Source organism: Chaetodon trifascialis, chromosome 2, assembly GCF_039877785.1.
Source record: "Chaetodon trifascialis isolate fChaTrf1 chromosome 2, fChaTrf1.hap1, whole genome shotgun sequence".
In the NCBI taxonomy this organism is placed as follows: Eukaryota; Metazoa; Chordata; class Actinopteri; order Chaetodontiformes; family Chaetodontidae; genus Chaetodon; species Chaetodon trifascialis.
Genome location: NC_092057.1, coordinates 3102223 through 3119821, shown reverse-complemented (window position 1 = coordinate 3119821; position 17599 = coordinate 3102223). Strand labels below are relative to the sequence as shown.

The 17599-nt window shown below is 46.6% G+C and overlaps 2 protein-coding genes and 2 non-coding genes across 4 annotated transcripts; 3 read left to right on the top strand and 1 right to left on the bottom strand.

Annotated features, from left to right (window-relative positions):
• Window positions 1-1718: 1718 nt before the first annotated feature.
• Window positions 1719-7432, bottom strand: brat1 (BRCA1-associated ATM activator 1). The gene is made up of 12 exons (XM_070982332.1): window positions 7048-7432; window positions 5925-6073; window positions 5697-5844; window positions 5130-5568; window positions 4678-4800; window positions 4468-4559; window positions 4280-4383; window positions 4009-4189; window positions 3735-3808; window positions 3369-3453; window positions 2981-3264; window positions 1719-2884 (listed from the first exon to the last, which is right to left on the bottom strand). The coding sequence occupies exons 1-12, from the start codon at window positions 7217-7219 to the stop codon at window positions 2033-2035; spliced, it is 2703 nt and encodes a 900-aa protein (XP_070838433.1). The 5' UTR covers window positions 7220-7432; the 3' UTR covers window positions 1719-2032.
• A 184-nt stretch (window positions 7433-7616) lies between these two features.
• Window positions 7617-15764, top strand: LOC139344386 (eukaryotic translation initiation factor 3 subunit B). The gene is made up of 19 exons (XM_070982500.1): window positions 7617-7836; window positions 9112-9304; window positions 9388-9507; window positions 9599-9656; window positions 9786-9914; window positions 10014-10171; window positions 11281-11412; window positions 11545-11611; window positions 11737-11783; window positions 11879-12089; window positions 12179-12251; window positions 12346-12468; window positions 12553-12631; window positions 12992-13130; window positions 13883-14008; window positions 14340-14417; window positions 14525-14633; window positions 14733-14845; window positions 15201-15764. The coding sequence occupies exons 1-18, from the start codon at window positions 7737-7739 to the stop codon at window positions 14831-14833; spliced, it is 2043 nt and encodes a 680-aa protein (XP_070838601.1). The 5' UTR covers window positions 7617-7736; the 3' UTR covers window positions 14834-14845; window positions 15201-15764.
• Window positions 12816-12897, top strand: LOC139350432 (small nucleolar RNA SNORD60). The gene has a single exon (XR_011603511.1). It is a non-coding gene; the product is annotated as a small nucleolar RNA SNORD60 (small nucleolar RNA).
• LOC139350443 (small nucleolar RNA SNORD60) lies at window positions 14147-14234 on the top strand. Its single transcript, XR_011603517.1, has one exon. It is a non-coding gene; the product is annotated as a small nucleolar RNA SNORD60 (small nucleolar RNA).
• Window positions 15765-17599: the final 1835 nt, after the last annotated feature.

Genomic DNA, 17599 nt, shown 5'->3' with positions numbered 1-17599 from the left:
CCAGCTGATTCATCCTGGAAAAGGTTTAAATAATTTAAAGTAACAGCTGAAAAACTGTCAACAGCAGTGGTGGAGTATTCCACTTCAGTACAATTTTGAGGTGCTTGTACTTGAGTATTTCCTTTTCACGCTATTTCTTAAATTACTGGTTACTTTTCAAATTAAGATTTTACATAAAAAAACACATTTATAAAATTGTTAGAACCACTGGCTCCCATCCTTTATATAAAAACAGTTCATAGATGACAATTTCCCTTTACTTAAATCACTGTTTCAGGCTCAAACAGGTTAAAAAAAATTAAAAAAGCCAGGTTGTGACCCTTTTGGGCCCCGACCCCAGGTTTGAAAACCAGTGAGCTAAATCAGCTGACTGTATATAAAGTAACTGTACTTCATTCGGGTACTACAGTAAAACACTGTTTATACATTCTCACTATTAATCTAATAATGTCAGATCAGAGTACTTTTACTTTGCGAGTATAAGTACATTTTGCTGATAACACTGTATTTTTTACCTGAATAACATTTGAATGCACTACTTCTACTTGTAATGGAGTATTTTTGTAGTATGGTATTGGTACTTCTTCTTCAGTCCAGCATGTAGGAATACTTCCTGCAGCAGTGCCTGACAGACTGTACACTGCTAAGTGAAAAGATGTCACCATTTCACCAACTACAGCAGTTCAGATGAAACTGCACTTGCAGAAAAAATGAGGCTCTTCGTAAGCGTCATGAAATTGCGTCTTAAGGGCAACGAAATGGAAAAATGTGGTAGAGGTGAATTATTCAAAATATGATGTCAGCTCAACAGCACAGATTCAGAGGGAGCAGGAGGGGAGGTGGCTGCTTACTCATCCGTTTGAGGCTATTGGAACAAAGACATTACATTTTCCACAAAGACTAACCTGGATGTTTATTTACAACAATGAATTCAATCAATGCCTGACAGACATCACTGATTTGTAGGACACGGTGATATGACAGCGAGCTCTGCTCCCCGACCTGAACCCGACATATTTTACATATTAAAACATTCATAACTGTTGAAACTGAGCTACTACTACTGCTGCACTGCTAATGCGTCACTTTCACTGGGAAGGATCCACAGAAGAGGCAGAACTGATGAAATAAAGTCTGGTCAAGGTCTGTTTTAGGCCTGTGCGACTGTAATGGCGAGCTGTGACTGACCCCTGCTGGAAGGCAAGGGCAAGGCAAATTTATTTGTATAGCACAATTCATATAGCAGGCAATTCAAAGTGCTTTACATCCATCCATCCATCCATCCATCCATCCATCCATCCATCCATCCATCCATCCATCCATCCATCCATCCATCCATTTTCTCCCGCTAGCCCGGAAGAGCTAGGAGAAGTGTCCGGGGAGAGGGAAGTTTGGGCGTCTCTGCTCAGACTGCTCCCCCGGTGACCTGGCCCCGGAAAGTGCTTTACAGAAGCATAAAAATACATTAAAATCATACATTTCAAAGAAAGAAAGAAAAAAAGAAAGAAAGAAATTAGAAGAGAATAGAAAAATAAAAAAGGAAAATTAAAAACAGAAGCAATAAAAGACAATAATTTAGCATTTAGAATGATTAAAATCGTTGAGCAGATATTTTTACTTTAAGTAAATGCTGTAGCAAAGGAAAGACAGGTGCACAGTATGGCTGTATCTTCAAAAGGTTTAGGAAAACGTAGAAAAAGATCAAAGACTTCCTGTTTGGTATTTAATGAAACTGTAATATTTAATAAGGAGTAAAATCAGCAAAACATCTCAAGAACATGAAGGCAAATGTACCCTGAGTTCAGAGAGTGTTGCTCACTGATAACAAATATAAGGCAGAGTGTGTGTGCGTTTGTGTGTGTGTCTGTGGATGTGTATTGCTCACACTGAGGAGATTTGTCTTTCTTATGGGGACAAAAGTCCCTGTAATGTAAATCATGGAATTTCAGGATGAAAACTTGGGTTAAGGTTTGGGTAAGTCTCCAGGTGTGATGTCCCCTTGTGTGCGTGTGCGTGTGTGCGTGTGCGTGCGTCAGTAGCAGTCCACTATGACCTCTTGCCCTGGCTGTGTGTCGGGCCGAGCGTGAGCGGCGCTGGCCGTCAGTATGTCCTGCAGCAGAGAGAGGGGAGAGTTGTGGACGTGGTCACTGCTCTGAGTCAGGACGTCCAGCCTCTCGTCTAAACCCAGAGACGTCAACACCTCGCACACGCCGACAGTCACGCCGTCGCCCGCCTCCTTTGGCGCGCCGCGGTCTTCAGCCTCGCCCACTCCGTCGCTCTTCTTCATGCCCAGAATCTTTCTGATCTCCAGCCCCCAGCCCAGGTCAGGCAGTTCACAGGTCACCCTGGCGTCTGTTGTCCTCAGCGACAGCGGACAGACCGTCTCTCTGAGTGATATCAGCAGGCGGCAGGCCTTCAGACCCACAGGTCTATCGCAGTCAACCAGACCGCACAGCAAGGCTGAGATGACTCCCTGCTCAACCAGCTCGTTCAACGCTCGGGCCAAATCTGACTCCACCCCCTCTGTGTGTCCGCCGGCGTGGGTGTGAAGTGTGTGCGCCTGGTCACAAACTACACCATAGGGGTGCGGTGGGGCTTGATGCGTGTCTGAGCCCTTCCTGTAACCCCGCTGGCCTGAAAAGGCCTCGTCCAGCAGCAGCTCAGCCAGCTCCAGCGCGTGAACTTTGACCTCCCAGTCCAGATCCGCGCTGCCTTGTGAGAGGACAGCGCGCACGCACTGCATCAGGAGAGAGGTGGAGGAGGATGGAGGCGAGCGTGAGGAGCGCGAAGAGAACCAGGCGATGAAGTATCGTACGACAGCCCTCCTGGAGAATCCCTCCGTGTCCTGGGAGAGGATGTCAAGCAGCCGGCTCACGATTTCAGCCTGGAAGGACACAGAGGTTCATTAAAAACAGCCAGCAGATGACGTCGCCTCCATCCACCTGTGTATATTTTCAATGTAAGAACAATTTCTGCCAACCTCGTCCTGACTGAGTGCTGCCCCCTGCTGCCAGCTGCCTGCCAGAGTCCTCGCCAGCGCAGAGATGGCGCTGGCCCTCACATAACTCTCCGAGTCACGAAGCGCCTCCCTCAGGAGAGGAGTGGTACAGCAGCCGTCCGGCGAGGCCTCCGAGGCGTCGCACACCTCCGCGGCTGATTTCGGGAAGACGGGCACGTCTGCCAGGTGTCCCAGAAACTCCACCGTTGAGTCTCTCACCTCCCAACGCATGTCACACACACGCTTCTTCACCACATCAACGAGATCTAACACACATCACGTAGACACAACAGAGTGTGTTGTGTGTGTGGATTCATCACACAGGAGAATATTTAGGAGCTTTGACGAAGAGGCAGCTGGTGAACTTTACCTTGTCTGAGCTGGTCTGTTATGAGGGAGAGGTCTGCGCACACGCTCGTCCACTTCACTAAGGCCTGGTAGGACTTGTGGAGTACCTAAGAAAGTCATTTCAAATGACAGAAAACAACGATTTACAGATCAGCGAGAAAAAGCGAGTAAGGGGACCTTTAATTAAAATCATATAGAAATAATGTGTATTAGTCGAGTGTGGATATCATTATTACAACTTGTTCCTCTTATATATGTACATATACATGTAGGCTGAAACAATCAGCGAGTGACGGTGAGTCACTTCTCCCCTGGAGCATAAGGCCAGCGTAAATAAAATGAAAGACGTTGTATCGTGCATGCATAGACAGGGACAGACACGACTTACGGTGGGGTCAGAATCAGGATTGTCCAGATACTGAATGAGAACAGCGAACACATCGCAGATCTTCTCCTGCGCTCCTGAAACAGGAAAGATTTGCTAACTTTTTCATCCTGAAAAACGAACTACACTACTAATTTGCATTAACTTTGACACTCGGATGACCTTTAACTCTGAGAATAAGACATTAAGTGCTTTATAATGACTAATAAAGAGGTTGAATATGTGTACCTAATACAGAGTACTATTTGGATCATCCCACACACTCAAATCGATTTACCTGAGCTGCAGCTGAGAGCTGTCAGAGCCTCCAGAGCACACTTCTGAACTTTGCCACTGCTGATTATATTCCTGCACGCCTCTCTGCAGCCAGCGGACGAGGAGACGCCACTGCAGATCCTTAACAGTGACAGAACCGCCGTGACGATTAAATGTGGAGGACAGGGGAGGACGTCAGGCGGCTGAGAGGAAAAGAGAGAGCGATGTTTGCTTGACACAAAACCAGCAGATCATTTCCTCTCCTCTGCTTTCTGCTGTGCTCGCGGCCTCACCATGAGCGCCATCTGCGGCGTGTTCGTCAGACACACACAGATCATGGCGATGCATGAGGTTTTACTCTTCAGCTGCTCCACCATCGCACCCCGACGCTCGTCTGCTGCGGGAGCAAAAAATATATTCAGTTATGAAGATGCTAAACAACAGGCTGTTTCCTTTTTAACTGTGTAATTCTGTGTTTTACCAGTGGCGTTTGTGCCCAGCAGAGTCTGACCAGTTATAATATGGAGGGGCAGCAGCAGCGCTGTCACAGCCCGGGCTGTGTGGACAGCGTCACTGCAGAGACACACAGGAACAGAAGACAGCAGCACCTGTACGAGTTAGTAAGTAAATTCAGGAAACCTTCACACGCTGAGCCTGTGCTTGTGAAGGCGAGCAGGGAACGGCTGCTTACCGACGACCTCTGCGAAGAAAAGCAGCTGCAGCACAGATGAGCTCAGAGGGCTCGCTGGTGGTCAACATGGACGATAGCAGACGGGCGACGCGGCGGTCTGGGATGTGTTCATCAGTGCCGGAGCTGCAGAAGACAAACGTGGACACTTGTTATAAATTACAGTGTCGTATGTTCAACTAATTGATTCGTCCACTAATCATTCCAGCTCTCTGTTATCATCACAGCACAGTTTTTCCTCTTTCTGTTTCTATTACGGTCATGCAGCAGGCGCTCTGTTAGTGTGCAGGTGGGGGAACTGATGCGTCCTCATCAGCAAACAGAGTTCATTTGCAAGTGATTGCTTTTTATTTACTGTAACTGTGTTTATTGCTGCGTTTCCTTTTTTTGGACTGCTGTCTGTGAAGCGGATATTCCCACGTTACGCTGTGCTTGTGCTCATGTGAGAGGTCTACCTGTATGCAGCCAGGACGACGTCCATCAGAGGCAGTGTGAGCTGACTGCAGCCTGCTGTCACCAGACCGTCCAGAGAGTCCCCGACCGTCTGCAGCAGCCTGTCCCTGAGAGGCGGGCCGGCCTGGGCCAGGAGCAGGGCCAGCAGTTTGAGGATCTGCAGCCTCTGATGAGGACGTGTGTTTTCTTTGGGATCCAGCGACTCCTTGAGGTACTCTGACACCGCCCTGACAGCAGCAGTGTACCCTGTGATGGTGTCCAAGGTGACGGCCGGGTGTCCTAAGTCTGCACTCTTGTCTTCTTCTTTCTTCTCTACGCCGTTACATCCTGCAGACGAGACTGGCTGAAAGAAGAGCAGGGCGTGGGCGAGCATCTGATTGGCTGCTGAGGCGACAAACAGACTTGAGTCTGTCTGGAGTTTTAGGAGCGGTTCAATGAAATCTGTGCAGACAGGAAAACAGATTTTAGTTACAAAGTGGTGAAATTCTTAGTCTTTATTTCCAAATATCACCATCCTCTCTCTTATCAAGTTGTCTTTAGACGGTCTCATGTCCTATGTGAAGTGTCACCTGATTGTACGAAGAAACTGAGAGCCTCTGGGTGCTGCAGCGAGTTCTTTAAGCCCTGGATCCACCCAATCCGTAAAGAGGGATCCTCCCAGAGTCCTGCTTCTTGCCAGTGCTGAAGGCTGAAGACCAGGTCCAGAACAGAGCGTTCCTGCAGGGGCGGGGGACATCACCGCAGTCAGAAACTGCTGGTAACAGTTTCACGAAAGCACAAAGTGTCATTAACTGTACCTGAAGCGTTCTGAAGCCGTCCTCATTCGCAGCCATTAAGCCGGTCAGTTTGAGGGTGAAGGCGAGGACACCGGGGTCTGAAGCTGTGTCTGAAGCCACGGCCGATATAAAGTCAAGCAGACACGGGCAGGCCTCCAGCAGAGATCCCCCTTCATCAGGACAGGACAGACGGCGGACATGAGACAGAGGCACACAACGGGCATCCATCTATTGATCAGCAGCTGCAACAACCCGAAAGGAAGATCCAGCTGTTCCTCTTGCTCTTTTTGTCTTTTCAAGACTACACGACAGCTTCATTTACAGAGGTTTAAAGAGGAATATGCACCATGTAAGCACCGAATCAAGAGAAATGATAGGCTTATCAAAAGACACACGGCCCCTCCCCTACATAACGCAGGTCTGAGGGCCTCAGTTTAGAGCTGGAACAACGAGCCTATTAATCAATTCATCAATTTACAGATAACTATTCAGAAATTATTTAAAGAGCAAATCATTTCAGTCACATTTCAAGCAAAAATGATGATGGAAATTTCCTGCTTTACTGCTAGTTTTCATCATTTTCTGACATTTTAAAGAGAAAATTGTTATCGATGAATCACTAAAATATTCTGTAGATTATTTTGATCTGATCTTCACATCAAAGTTGTTAGATGCAGCTTTATTTCAGTTCACTGGTGCTTTGGTGGAGTAACGAAAGTGGCAAGTTTGAGCCTTTGGGGCTCCTCTGGGTCACTTTGCTCCGTCCTGCATGCACCCAGTCACCTGGACTTAAAGTATGGATGTAACTCAGTGTTTCTCAGTTCCGGTCCTCGGGCCCCTCTGCCCTGCATGTTTTAGAGGGTTCCCTCCTCCAACACACCTGATTCAAATGATCGCTGGTGGTCGTCATCAAGCTCTGCAGTGGCCTGATAACGAGCCGCTCATTTGAATCAGGTGTGTTGGAGCAGGAAACATCTAAAACATGCAGGGCAGTGGGGCCCGAGATGATCAAACACTGATGTAACTTATCTGTCTCACCTCACATGCAGCTACGGTAACCCACAGAGAAGGATCGAAATCCTCCCACCTGGAAGCTGAATGACAGATAATTAAACTAACTCATCCCACCAAGCTCAGCACTAACCAGCCGCAGTGAGCCCCGTGAACCAGTCCAGCAGTTTCTCCAGGCTGGTGTCATCCGGCAGAGACATCCCCGAGTCCGCCAGCACCTCACACACCCTGGGCAGCAGCGACACACACTCTCTGTCCATGGTACTAACGTCAGTGTGTGGTAATGAGCCCTTAGGACACATCATAGCAAACGGGTCACTAATGACTTCACCGCCGAACAGTTACACTGAAACACACATAGCTAGCTAGCTTTAAACTAAGTTAACGCTAAGTAGCGTTAAGTGAACGGGCACAGCTAGCTAAATGAAGAAAATGTAGTTTTTCCGTGTAGTTTTACTAAACATCCATCTCGCGGGAAACAGTTTATGATAGACCGGTGCTTGGCTTCCCTCTCTTTCAGTTTTCAGTGTAAATTTTGAGAGTCATAACAAGGACGCCTGCACTATTTACTGATCTTTAAACATGTGGATGGGTTAAACTGCACGTGCGTGCGCCATGCGCTGTCCATCCCTGCGTTTTACAGCTTTACCTTATCCCCGCAGCGCACCATTGTCTCCGAACAAGTTCCGGTGTTGCGTTTCCGTCACATCGTCCATTTTCACGGATTCGCACATGGTGCCGCACCGGCCGAGGACCGTCAGCCTCTTCGTTTTTGGGATTTTGCTCTGTTGTAGCGATAAATCCGTCGCGTAGACCCGATAAATGCAAGAAACAGTTGATATGGTGGACGACCCTGAGTATGAAGAGGAGGAGCCCTCTTTCAGCGATCCAGAGGACTTCGTGGATGACGTCGATGATGAGGGTGAGCGGCAGCAGGAAAAACGCCGGCTTTCTGGCCTGTTGCTAACAGTTAGCTAACAGCTTTACGTTACTAGCAGGCTTAACGGTGGTGGTACTAGGGATGCTACGAAGCTAGCTAGCTTGTTACTTTGCCTCCCGGACATCAGTGTCTAAATGCAAAGGTGTGATGACCAGAAATAAAAGATAAACATAAATTTTCTTAAAAGAAACCTCAACATCAACTAATGTTAACCGATGTTATCGCGTTTCCATTTCACACCCATGAAAGCCTCACCCAGCCCCCAGATAAGCACTCACTGTGGCCTTCTCGCTGTCATTTAGGAAATTGAAACCTAACGGGTCGAAGCTAACTCATGTCAGACATTTTCTTGTTGCTATCTGAATGAATATTTAAGACCAAGACCCTAACTGTGTTCCCGCAGTCTGTGGTTTGCACTAAACAGCTGCTAATAAAAGCTAGCTTTCACAATCAGTGTAACGTTAGCGTTAATCCTAACCAGGGGCTGAGGGGAGTTTGGCACAAATGACACATCATTTGTCAATAGAAACGCCCTTTATTCGCCTGTTTGGTAACTATTTTACAGCAGTGCTCTGCTGCAGGTGCATTGGGTCACCTTGCTGGCATTAATGAAGTCTGTTTCAACAGCCCTGCGTTAAGGTCTCCCTCTCTAAAGCCTGTAATGTTCAGATGTTGTTCACGTTGTGTTGAAGAGAAGCTGGTTCACCTGTGGTCATTTTGGTGGCTGCAGTATGTGATGCTGTTAAACTCCACTGCATCACTGAGAGTAGCTTTAAATATTTTGTGCACATTTATATCAATAAGGATAGACTAAACAAACCAGAAATCACATAATACAATTCAGCGGCACCGCTAACAGTCTCTGATATAACATCAAGTTGGATCAACACCTCTCTAAATCCTTAGATTGCACTGGTTTAATAAACTGATGACAGATTGTAGTAACGTCCTGGTTACGCTCATATCACAGACCTGTGACATCCCTGATTGGATTCCAGTGGAGGACTTTTGGTGCATGTCCCCTCTGTTTTGTGTCCCCATGTTTCCTGTCCATCCGTTACTCTGTCACTGTCCAATGAAGCCTTAAAAAAACATTATGCTGATTATCACAACACCATCGTGAATGAAGCCAGTGGGCTCACTGCAGTTTGAACTGAGTCACTGGGGCATGAAAATGTAACCCAGACAGATCAGGTAAGGGATTAATGTTACTGTTTCCCTCCCTGATCTTCCCATCCCGCTTCTTCTTCTCTTCAGAGCTCCTGGGTGACATCCTGAGGGAGAAGCCCCAGGAGGCTGACGGCATAGACTCGGTGGTGGTGGTGGACAACGTCCCTCAGGTGGGCCCAGAGCGGCTGGAGAAACTCAAGAACGTCATACACAAGATTTTCTCCAAATTTGGCAAAATCACCACGGAGTTCTACCCAGACGCTGACGGCTTGACCAAAGGGTGTGTGTCCCTCTACTCTGCCTTGGCGGTGTACTGCTTTTAATGGTGAACTCAGTGTTAAAAAAGCTGCATTTCTCATGCAGGTACATCTTCTTGGAGTATGCTGCTCCCACCCAGGCCCTCGAGGCAGTAAAGAACGCAGATGGATACAAACTCGACAAACAGCATACATTCAGGGTCAACCTCTTCACTGACTTTGACAAGTAAGTGTGCAGCGTCTGAAAGGAAAGCCACTGACTGATGGCAGATACATGAGAGAAAAGAGATCAAGTCTGTTTGCTTGTTTCCTCTCAGGTACATGAACATCAGTGATGAGTGGGAAACTCCAGAGAAGCAGCCTTTCAAAGATTTTGTGAGTTTATTTTAAACAAATGGCACTTTTCACTCCTAATCATAAGTAGTAAAATTGTCCCCTCAGCGTCAACAGATGATCGGCCAAAACGCTGTAAGCTCCATTAACTCTGCATGTCTGTCTGTTAAGGGAAACATGCGCCATTGGATTGAGGACTCGGACTGTCGGGACCAGTACAGCGTGATCTACGAAGCCGGCGAGAGGACTGCCATTTTCAATAATGATGCTAAGGACCCTGTCATAGCTGAGGAGAGAGCCGTAAGTAGCTGACGACACGCTGAAACGCCGTCGTTTTGAATAGCATTCAACAGCAGGGGTCGGCCTGCAGACTAATAACCGTCGTGTGTCTTGTTTCAGCGCTGGACAGAGACGTATGTGCGCTGGTCTCCGAAAGGCACCTACCTGGCCACCTTCCACCAGCGTGGCATTGCATTGTGGGGCGGCGAGAAGTTCAAGCAGATTCAGAGGTTCAGCCATCAGGGCGTGTCCCTCATCGACTTCTCACCGTGTGAGAGGTAACCAGTGTGCTGTTCAGCAGTGCTGATGGTCACTTTAGTAGCTGATGAAGTGCCTTTACCACGTGTGTACATATATAATCATTAGCATCAAGTATTATTGAATACGTGAATTGATGTTCTGTTTGAAATGAAGATGATTCACTGCTCGACATTTAGAGGCAGCTGTTTGGATAGAAGTCTTAACTGATCATGCAAATTATTTGTGTGTGTCATCAAAGCAGAAATGCACCAGGGCTGCAACCAAGTATTATTTTCACTGACGATAAATCAATTAGTTATTTGGCTTGTCAAATGTTACTGACCGTGAACGATCATTTTCGTTTCCCAAAGACCAAGAGGACGTCCTCAAATGTCTTGTTTTGTCCACAACCTAAAGATATTTGATTCACTGTCAAAGCGGAGTGAAGAAACCAGAAAATTTTCTCATTTAAGAAGCTGGAATGGGATCGTTTTGACTTTTCTTTTTCTTAAAAAAATAACTCCAAAAGATTCATCTATTGTCAAAGTAGCGATAAATATTATTGACAACTAATCAATTAATCTTTGCAGCTCTGAAATGCATACAAACCCTCCCCGTCACTTATCTTCTGTTGGCACAAACGATGCACCATTTATTTAAAAAAAAAAAAGCCATTTTTGACAATATTAGCCATCGTATTTCTTTCCTTCAAAATGCAGATAACTAGGCTTCATTCACGAGTGTGATTTTACTTATCGCTCTTTAATGCAGAGGAGACGTGTACAGATCGTGTTTATCAGCCTGCAGCTGCATCAGTGTGCAAAGTTCTTTATTTAGACAGAAAATTAACGGGATATTATTCAAAACAAAAATGACAAACTAGAGGAGTCTCGATCAGAGTTCATTAATTCTGGGTGTCTACTTATTCTCAGTCAGATCAGATGCCTTTGGTTGATTAAAGGTTGATTAAATGTGTATCTGACACTCTGAAATGTGAACAGCTGCAGAAATTTAATCTGACACACCTCATTTACTCAAGTCTCTGCATCGAAACTAATCACTGATGATGGATGATGAGCGCTGTTGGATGAATTGTGCCGTTTCTGAGCCGCGTAAAGCTTCCATGTGTGGTTGTGATGCCTTCCAGGTACGTGGTGACTTTCAGTCCCCTGATGGACACCAAGGAGGACCCTCAGGCCATCATCATCTGGGACATTCTGACCGGACAGAAGAAGAGAGGTTTCCACTGCGAGAGCTCTGCACACTGGCCCATATTCAAGTCAGTGCGCTGTCCTCGTTTGTCTTTTTTTGGTCTCTCTCGCTGTCAAAATCGAATTTCTCAGTGTTGTTTTTGCGTTTGTTGCTCCTGCAGTGATTGAATACGTTATAATGCAACACATTTGGTTATCAGGTGGAGCCACGATGGGAAGTTCTTTGCCAGGATGACCACAGACACATTGAGCATCTATGAGACTCCAGTGAGTGGACTTCCATAAAGACATTCAATTTAAGACAAATAATAAATTGAATTGAAAAATTGAATATAGTTGTATTTATGTAAAGTGTGCGAGTGACATTAAAGCCATGTTTCTGCACCTTTCAGTCAATGGGCCTGCTCGACAAGAAGAGCCTCAAGATTAGTGGGATCAAGTAAGAGTCCTTGATGATGCTTCTATGATTTGTTTCATGTAACTTGATGCCTTATTTCTGTATAGAGATAGTGACAAGAATCTGTGTGTCTACAGGGACTTCTCGTGGTCTCCTGGGGACAACATCATAGCATTCTGGGTGCCTGAGGACAAAGACATCCCAGCCAGAGTGACTCTGATGCAGATGCCTTCCCGGCAGGAGATCCGCGTCCGCAATCTCTTCAATGTTGTCGACTGCAAACTGCACTGGCAGAGGAACGGAGATTACCTGTGCGTCAAAGTGGACAGGACTCCGAAAGGGACGCAGGTACGCGCGTGGCGGGAAAGAGGGGAAACAGGTGAGACGTCTCTGGAAAACAAATCAGACGCTGAATTTAGCTTTTCAATCTCTTCCAGGGCGTGGTCACCAACTTTGAAATCTTCCGCATGAGAGAGAAGCAGGTTCCTGTTGATGTGGTGGAGATGAAAGGTAAGAACGTAATAAACGCACAAAGTAACGGCGATTGTTTCCCACACGGAGGAATAAAAATCCTGATCCGCTGTTTGCGTTTCCGCCTCCACAGAAGGCATCATAGCGTTCGCGTGGGAGCCCAACGGCAGCAAGTTTGCCGTTCTCCACGGAGAAGCTCCCCGAATCAGCGTCTCCTTCTATCACGTCAAAAACAACGGCAAGATCGAGCTCATAAGTGAGTAGATCGACACGCATGTCGCGCAGTCCAGGACGGCCCCCAAAAACCCACTGAGTGTGACACTTTGCCCTTTTTCCACAGAGATGTTTGACAAGCAGCAGGCCAACAGCATCTTCTGGAGCCCGCAGGGACAGTTTCTGGTGCTGGCTGGACTCAGGAGGTCAGCTCTGTGTGTGTGTGTGTGTGTGTGTGTGTGTGTGTGTGTGTGTGTGTGTGTGTGTGTGTGTGTGTGTGTGTGTGTGTGTGTGTGTGTGTGTGTGTGTGTGTGTGTGTGTGTGTGTGTGTGTGTGTGTGTGCGCGCGCGTGGGTGCGTGTGTGTGTGTGTGTGTGTGACAGACTCGAGAAGCCGCTGATGACAAACTAAATAACTTTTCTGACACCTCGTATGAGAGCAACGCTCCTGATTCTAACTCTGATCTGAGGCTTTCAGGGTTGCACATTTGCTGTTGTGTGTGTCAGCTCTGATGAAAGATGTAGCGTATGTGTGTGTGATCTTCTCTTTTCCCGTGTGTGTGCGCAGCATGAATGGAGCTCTCGCCTTTGTGGACACGTCAGACTGCACCATGATGAACATAGCAGAGCACTACATGGCCTCTGACGTGGAGTGGGACCCGACCGGCCGCTACGTCGTCACCTCCGTCTCCTGGTGGAGCCACAAGGTAAAGCCTGCCCTGTGGCGAAGGATATGTTGGTCTTTTTCCTTTCTTGTCAGACCAATTGACCTGCCCTCTTTAGTTATTGTCGCTATGTCGGACAAGCTTGACCAAACAAAACATGGCGATGTCGGTTCTGTTTAGCCACAGTGTGTATTTGCTAGTTTCTCAGCTGGATTTGAGTCATTTCCTCATCACCGTTTACTGAGGTAACTCTTTCTGTTGGGGTGCCAGATGTTGCGTATTTCCAAATATATAACACTGTCCTTTAGCAAATCTCTTTAACTTCACCATAGAAACAAGGAGGCTCTTGATTTAGCTGTACATTAGCGAGCTGGTTAGCTAGTGCTTAGCTCACATTAGCTAGCTTAAGATATGACTGTGTAGTGTGTTGTGTCTGTGATGACACACCGGTGTAATGTGATGTCCATTTGAACAGATTTTTGTGTTCATGGTGATAGTTTGTCTACTGCACAGCCTAACTTGGTCTTTCCATCAGGTAAAATTTGTTGTTGAGTTTTGGGAATGGAAGACGTCAGAGCATTGAGCCCTGCCACGTCTTTTAAACGTCTTCTGAACATAGACAGGCTCAGTACGTGGCACTCCAGGAAAGGGGAAGCTGACCGAGGCCCTGCAGGGTGCCGAGCTCGCTCAGCTGTTATTGGAGCACAGAGTGAAAAGGGGCGGGGCTTATGAAGGGCTAACTCACGCTGACCGTGCTCTCGCATCCTTTTCCTCCACCTTTCACGTGTGTCCAGGTGGACAATGCGTACTGGCTGTGGACGTTCCAGGGCCGTCTCCTTCAGAAGAACAACAAGGACCGATTCTGTCAGCTGCTCTGGAGACCCAGACCCCCCACCCTGCTCAGCATAGAGCAGATCAAGGTACGATTTTAGCTATATGGTATACTGTGTGTGTGTGTGTGTGTGTGTGTGTGTGTGTGTGTGTGTGTGTGTGTGTGTGTGTGTGTGTGTGTGTGTGTGTGTGTGTGTGTGTGTGTGTGTGCGCGCGCGCGTGCGTGGAGCCACTGAGGACAAACTAAAAAACTTTTCTGACACCTCGTATGAGAGCCGCACTGCTGCTCCTGATTCTAACGCTGATCTGAGGCTCCCAAGCACAACATCCTGTGAACTGGTGCAACACATATTAAATGAAGTATCCAGCCTGCTGAACCTTCCTATGCAGTAAATATTCTTTTCTGTTCTGCTCTCTCAGATGATCAAGAAGGATCTTAAGAAATACTCCAAGATCTTCGAGCAGAAGGATCGTCTGAGCCAGTCCAAGGCCTCTAAGGTTTGCAGCGTCATCATAGTTTTCACGATGTTTTATTAGTAAAAGCATGTTGCATGTTTACAGTGTCCTCTGCTCTGAAGCTGAATGTTGACTGTGCTTGCGAGTAGGAGCTGGTGGACAAGCGCAGGTCCATGATGGAGGACTACCGTCGCTACAGGGAGGCGGCGCAGCAGACCTATCAGGAGCAGAAGAGCATCCGCCTGGAGCTCAGAGGAGGTGGGACGCTCTCTCCCTTTGCATGACCCTGAACCTTTGCTCACCTCCCTCTTTGTGTTTACTGAAGAAGAATCGCTGACATTCGTCTCTGTCTTCCAGGAGTGGACAGTGACGAGCTGGACAGCAACGTGGACGACTGGGAGGAGGAGACCATTGAGTTTTTTATCAACGAAGAAATCATTCCCCTTGGAGATCTGTAGTCCCCTACGCAGGTAACACATGCACACAGACATGCAGACACTTCGATACGTCCACAGAATTCTGCTTTAGTGATGCACGTTAGCATGCATGTCTGTTAGCAGCACAGATGGAGGTGAGTGTGTTCTAGGATGTGCTGCTCAGAGCACCAAAAAAGCTCAGTGTGCAGCTGCTGAACGTCATGAAGAGAAGAGGTTCTTGTTCTCTGTGCTCATTGGACGACGTGGGGGAAATAATTCCTGCATCTGCTTTAAACTTTGACAACCGCTGCTGTGTTTCATTCCCTCTTTCCGTGCTGGTGTAAATAACAGAAAACCAGAGTATTCGCGCTGGTCCTCGTGTTGAACTTGCTGTTGCTCTCTCCCTCAGTCCATCCGTTTTTTGTGTGGAAGGAGGAGAGAGGAGCTGCGTCATTGGCTGGAGAAGGAGGACGACCACGCTGCCAATCTCCAGGTTCACGATCACGAGCCTAGACATTCAACTTCAGTGACATCATCAAAGCACGCCTTGCGGATCAGCAGCCACATCGAGGGACAAAAGAGAATAATTGTCTCGAATATTTTCTCTTCGTCTCTCAGCATCATCCGCCCCGTTTTTTTCTCTGTGGAACTTGACATTTAGTAATACTCCTTTTTTCTATTCATTAATCGGAGATCCTCGGTCTGTAATCTCAGCCCCGTCTCTTATTGGACCTTCTTTCTTCCCGGGGTTGTTTGTGAACTCGCCTCACCGTGCGGGTGTGTTACCACATGGCAGCACAGAGTGCCATACCAGTAGGGGGTGGAGGTGTTGTGACTAAACAAGTAGCCTTGTTAATAAATGTGCTGATGTGGCACTACAGTGGCCTGTATCCTCCTCCTTTCAGACTGGGCTTTCACACAGGGAGGGGGTGCGCAGTGGGAATAACTTTAAATAAACATTCAAACACAAATCCGGCTGTCTGTGTCTTTGTGTTTGCTGCTTTCTTGCAGAGGGAATCCAACCTGCCACTGAAAATCCAGCTGGACTGACTATCACCTTTATGCAGGCGGTGCTGAAAGCTTTATGGCATTAATGAGCAAACATTTTGATAATCAATGCATCATTTATCAATCAAAAATGTGAAACTTTCTCTGGTTCCAGCCTCTCAAATGCGAGGATTTTAACACTTCAAAGGGAGTATTTCCAAACGGCTGTTCAGACAAAACAAGCAGTTTTGAGATGTCACCCACAGCTCCAGGAGACATTTGTCCATTTTGCCAGTAAAACTAATTGATGCAATCCAATATTCAGTTTCAGAACGCATCCAGGATCCGTTAAATGTTCAATAACTTTGCCACATAGGAAGGAGATCGAGAAGGCTCTGTGGATCTGTTGACCACACTTGTCATCAACATAAGCAGAAAATTGTTCACATTTATGTCCTGATAGCATAATCAAAAGCACTCCATTGCACAAAAGCCAAATAACAGCTGACAAGCTGTTTGACGTCAATATTTAATTGATCTGTCACAAGTAATCTGCTAATGGGGCGTAATGAATATTAACCAGCCTCATCCTTCACTCAGACTTTTGTTCTGTCGTTATCTGCAGTTTACTTTAAGTATCTGAGTATAAAACTTTGTTGTTTGGAACAAATCACATCATTAACAGATTGTTGTGTTCTCAGTTTAACAGCTGGGTTTCAGTCTGAAATCCAGCTGCTGGCACACTGGCTGCCACTAGAGGTCACTGTATTTTTTATTCATTATGTTTAACCACAACCATAAACTGGAAAATGTGCTAGAGGACGTTTCTTTCTGCTCATATGATTTTAATTTCCTTTCCAAATATTTGTAAGTCAAGCTCACAGCTTCGTATCCACTGTGTATTTTGTGGTCTTAAAAGGTTTTGTTCGTCCGAGATGATGGGGTCCTCTGTTCTGGAAAGCTGGCCTGTCATTACGGTGGGTGCTGAAGTTTATCAAACCAATTTAGTCTGCTTGTGGGAAGCATGCAGTGTAATTTCTTTTGTGGGAAATAAACCATTTTGAAGACATTTGTGCATTTCATAATCAGCATTTGCGTCACTGTTAGACGAGCTGGTGATGCAGGGAACAGTCGGCTCTTGATGTGTCAGCAGCATTTAGGTTCATCAGTGTTTGTGCTTCCTCCCTAATGGACACTGAGGTCAGACAGTGTTGTTCTACCCTCGCTTTGAATGTTGACTCTATAGGCTGCAGAGGTCTTCTGTCTCATTAACCTGATCTAATGTATGTCCACGCTCTCTTGTACAAATGTTGGCTGACAAAGTGGACAGACTAATGTCTTATTTATGGAAGATGTTATCTACCAGTTTGGGAACTGGTGAGATGAATGACCAGTGTCCTGTGTTTGTCTTGAACAGATGTCCACTTTTATGTTGAACAAGGTGAGCAGAACTTTCATCACTACATCTGCACCATGACTGAAATTCAACATTTTATTTCATCTGAAATCTACAACAGACCTGTGGTTTGCATGTAGAGAATAAATCAGTGTTTCTGTGATTTATCCAAATATTGATCCACCTGGCTCTGACTGAGGGGGGTCCACAATGCCTCCCTCGAATTCAGACTTTTTTTGGTAACAGGATCATCGTGCTCTTTCAGCAGACTTCTGGGGAGCCGCCTGAGCCCTGTGATGTGGAACCAGCAGCCGCCCCGTCATTTTCCCATCAGCTCACAGATGTTATAAATACTCATTAAGAGACAGTCCTCGTTCAAACGTGGCTGATGCCAGGTTTAGACTTTTATGACTGACAGAATGAGT

Coding starts and splice junctions, on each gene's coding strand:
- brat1 (XM_070982332.1), bottom strand. CDS start 7,219: ATGATGTGTCCTAAGGGCTCATTACCACACACTGACGTTAGTACCATG. Junction 3,454..3,734: donor ATCCTGATTCTGACCCCACC/GTAAGTCGTGTC, acceptor TGACTTTCTTAG/GTACTCCACAAGTCCTACCA. Junction 3,265..3,368: donor AACAGACCAGCTCAGACAAG/GTAAAGTTCACC, acceptor GATGTGTGTTAG/ATCTCGTTGATGTGGTGAAG.
- LOC139344386 (XM_070982500.1), top strand. CDS start 7,737: ATGCAAGAAACAGTTGATATGGTGGACGACCCTGAGTATGAAGAGGAG. Junction 10,172..11,280: donor GACTTCTCACCGTGTGAGAG/GTAACCAGTGTG, acceptor GATGCCTTCCAG/GTACGTGGTGACTTTCAGTC. Junction 13,131..13,882: donor TCTCCTGGTGGAGCCACAAG/GTAAAGCCTGCC, acceptor ACGTGTGTCCAG/GTGGACAATGCGTACTGGCT.